The 3,502-nt window shown below is 34.4% G+C and overlaps 1 protein-coding gene across 1 annotated transcript; it reads left to right on the top strand.

The window, feature by feature from the left end:
- The first annotated feature begins 940 nt into the window (after window positions 1–940).
- On the top strand, window positions 941–3,502 carry LOC149640181 (uncharacterized). The gene is made up of 4 exons (XM_089850647.1): window positions 941–953; window positions 1,021–1,238; window positions 1,419–1,735; window positions 3,292–3,502. Exons 1-4 carry the CDS (start codon window positions 941–943, stop codon window positions 3,500–3,502), a joined length of 759 nt encoding a protein of 252 aa, XP_089706773.1.

The following is a 3,502-nucleotide window of genomic DNA, read 5'->3' on the forward strand; positions in this document are numbered from 1 at the left end:
TCGTTGAAAAATATTATATACATACACTCTTGGACGGTTTCATATATTACACTCTAGATTTCGCGGACGTACAAAATGGGAACAAATGAAATGGAATTTCTGGGAAAATATCGTTTTTATAAATACAGGTATATAATTGATAATAAGCAGCGTTAGAAAAACATTTTAAGTGAATTTCAACTCAATAGATACACGCAAGAATCCCCGGCAAATTACGGCACAATCGAGGTACTATAGTTCAAGTTTAAAAATAATTTTAAAACGTAGTTTTCATTTTAAATGTGTTTCGAAGCAAACATGGACAATGGCTAATCAAGTGTCAAGATACGCAGACACGGCGGATTACTTACGAAGAGCGTTCAACATAAGGTGCATTCCGAAAAAAATATACTGTCGAATTTTAAATTGTACGCCACTTTCAGAACGCTTTTCAACGAACACAAAATTGGGTATTTCGATTTGTTACAAGGTTTGGAGAATCCAGAAAAATTCTATGTAAGTGAAACATTTTCGGCTAGAAGGGTTCTACGATAATTATAAATTGCACTACCACATTTTGAGTTTATTTAGGATAAACATTGCGTTATGTTTCCGGTACCACTTTCTTACTTCGCCGACCTGGTGCCTAATTACAGCCCATCCTCGCCATTCGAAACTGCGAAGACGATAATCGTGACCACTGGTCTTAAAAAAGTCGTTTCTACTTCCTTATCTTTGCTAGCTTTGGATAATATAGTGAATTTTACTCTTCTTAAGTGAGCTTAAACGCGTACAATTCTCATCAGAGTTTTTCTAGGTAGTGACATTAACCGGGTTGAGCATTCTTATGGTGTCAGTTTTGCTTGTATTATATTTCTTCGCAATGAACCGATACAAATTCATGTCTTTCAAGAGTATGGCACACGATACAGTGGAAAATATCTGGCATTACTCAGCCTTAATGTGTAATGAAGGTAATTGTTACTTTTGCTACAAAAAAAACTTAGTAGGAGAGTATTTAATTTTCGGCTCACTGTCTAGCACTTCCTGTCGTTTTGCCCCAAATGACACCTCGTTTGCTTGCTTCGTCGTGGATCATCGGACTGACTTTCATTCTGTTTTTCTTCGGTTGCTACTTGTGTACGGAGTTCACGATCGAGAGTTACAATTACATCGATACCCTATCGGACCTAATTGAATCGGGAGTGCCTCCTTTAATTATTGAAGGAGGCGGGGCTTTCGCTGCTCTTAGAGTTTTGGTAAGAACACTTCCCTCTCTCTTTTGTACCACTTTGGCGGCATGAAACCGTTATTTTCAGTATCCCAACAACGTTATAGCACAAGTGCAACTATCTTCTTTACATTTTCATTATATTACTCTATTCTCATATTCAGTAATGCATTGTTTTGATTTATTATTCATTGTTTTTCGCTTCTAGGCTAACGAAGACCAGGTTGTAAAGAAATGGTTCGAAGGGTTGACTGGCGAAAATTTCATTACTCTGATGGACCTTCTGGATTTCGAAGGCTACATTCCAGTTATTTCAGGGGAGAAAGCCTTGATTATAAGCGAAACCTATCTAATGTGGCTATTCGGAGAAGTTCTGAACTCTGATCCCTCTAATAAAGCGTTTTTTGCTGACCAAGGGGGCTTTTATTTTTCTAAAGAACAAGTCCGCTTTGATTATTTGAGCGTAATTTACAATACTTCTTGGATCACTAGCTTTCCAGAACTCGATGAATTCGGACAAACCAGGTCAGCATTATTTTTACGTTGATTCCTACCTTTCTTAATGAAAACTAATTTTAAGACGAATAGCAGGGAAGACCGTTTAGGGAACAAGAATCACGTGATAATCAGGTTAATTTTAAGGCATACCTCTTGAGAGTATGAAGCACATTTCATTAAATAATTGAAGATTAAAACACATCAAATATCATTTGTGCGAAATACGAATCAAAATACTATTGATTAAATAGACTGAACTTTCATAAATTTTCCTTTTATAGAACTTTTGTATCAAGTTCTTTTTAAATTCATTTTCTTGGGATCCATCTTTGATTCAGTATTAAAACTCCTTATTTTGATAAAACTTTGAGCAAAAACATAGCATTTAAGTACTTTCGATCATATTTTCATCAACTATAGGTGGAATTGGGTTATTTGATCGAACATAGATTTTTATACTGGGAAAAACTCGAATCTAACATGCTCGATTTAAGCACTTCAATTCGCTGTTATTAAATACTCGCGTATAATTTCAACCTTTATCAAAATGTAATGAGAAATGGGAAAAATGTAATGAGAAATGGGAAGATTTTACCGATGATTTATATTGTTGTAGTCGTTTATTTTTATGTATATGTAAACAAATAATGAATTAACGCCGATAAAGCAGCGAAGCACCACTTTAACTTCGGAGTTTTTCAAAGAATTTTAACCTTAAAAATAATAAAATATTTTTAAAGCCTACATTACTTGTTGATAGTGAAATTAGTTTTCGAGGTTATAAGAAATTCTATGTCGAACTTAAGAGAATTGGTCGAAAGGTGACTATAGAGTATGGCAAGCGCCCATTGTATCTAAAGTCCTTTCGGCCATCATGATTTACAAATTTTGTCGTTGTAACACATAGTTTGCATAATCAAAATAAAATATAAACTCAGCGATAGCGCAGTTTTTATTAGTAAAACAATTTTTAGAAGTTTATAAATCTGAACCCGATACCGATCGATACCGGTACAAACATGAACCGATACCGATATTTACTCACTATGATCCAAAACCCGATACTTCAACCGATACCGATAGAGTAGTAGGCGCGAACTTAGAAAAATTTTCGCTTATTAGTTAGTTGTTAGATAAACTGAATTCCGGTACTTTTTATTTAAATGAGAACTCGTCACGATTGAAATTCATAGAAATGAGATATTATCTCCATCATTACGTTACTAAAAGACCTAAAAATGTCATGTAGCGCCATATAACGCATTGTAAACTAGTATCGGTTTAGTATCGGTATCAAACCAACCGATCCGATACTATCGGGAATCCCCGAGTATTGGTGCCGATACTGATATGGTATCGGTACCGGTTCATCCCTATCTGAAATTTATAAAATTACACCTACATACAAGCAAACAAAAATATTTACCTATTTATATTATTGGTATAAAGAATATGATTAGAGGTTTTAATATAAAAGTCACTGATGACCTTATTTTATTAGATTATGTACTTTCAAACTTTTACCCATATTTTATTTGATCGAAATTGATATATTTTATCCGCCTATTTTCGTAATGTTTTAGCGTTCAAACTCTGTTCGAAAGTAAAACTTTCAACTATCTTGACTTTGAATCCCGTTATCCCATGGACTTTGTTACCTGGAAGAAACCAATGGAGAAATCGACTAATATTGACATCAGTAGCATCGTCGTTCCATTCTACATGCTCTTTTTGTTGATGTCAATATCTTTCGCCGTCACTTTCTTCGAGATATTTTTCCAAAATCTATTTTAA

This window comes from Phalangium opilio, unplaced genomic scaffold (assembly GCF_054372755.1).
Source record: "Phalangium opilio isolate 3A_F unplaced genomic scaffold, DU_Popi_V2 ptg000093l_1, whole genome shotgun sequence".
NCBI classification, from domain to species: Eukaryota; Metazoa; Arthropoda; class Arachnida; order Opiliones; family Phalangiidae; genus Phalangium; species Phalangium opilio.

Excerpts from the sequence above, each read along its gene's own strand:
- LOC149640181 (XM_089850647.1), top strand. Across the intron at positions 1,239-1,418 it reads TCGCTGCTCTTAGAGTTTTG|GCTAACGAAGACCAGGTTGT; the intron begins GTAAGAACACTT and ends TTTCGCTTCTAG. Across the intron at positions 1,736-3,291 it reads GATGAATTCGGACAAACCAG|CGTTCAAACTCTGTTCGAAA; the intron begins GTCAGCATTATT and ends GTAATGTTTTAG.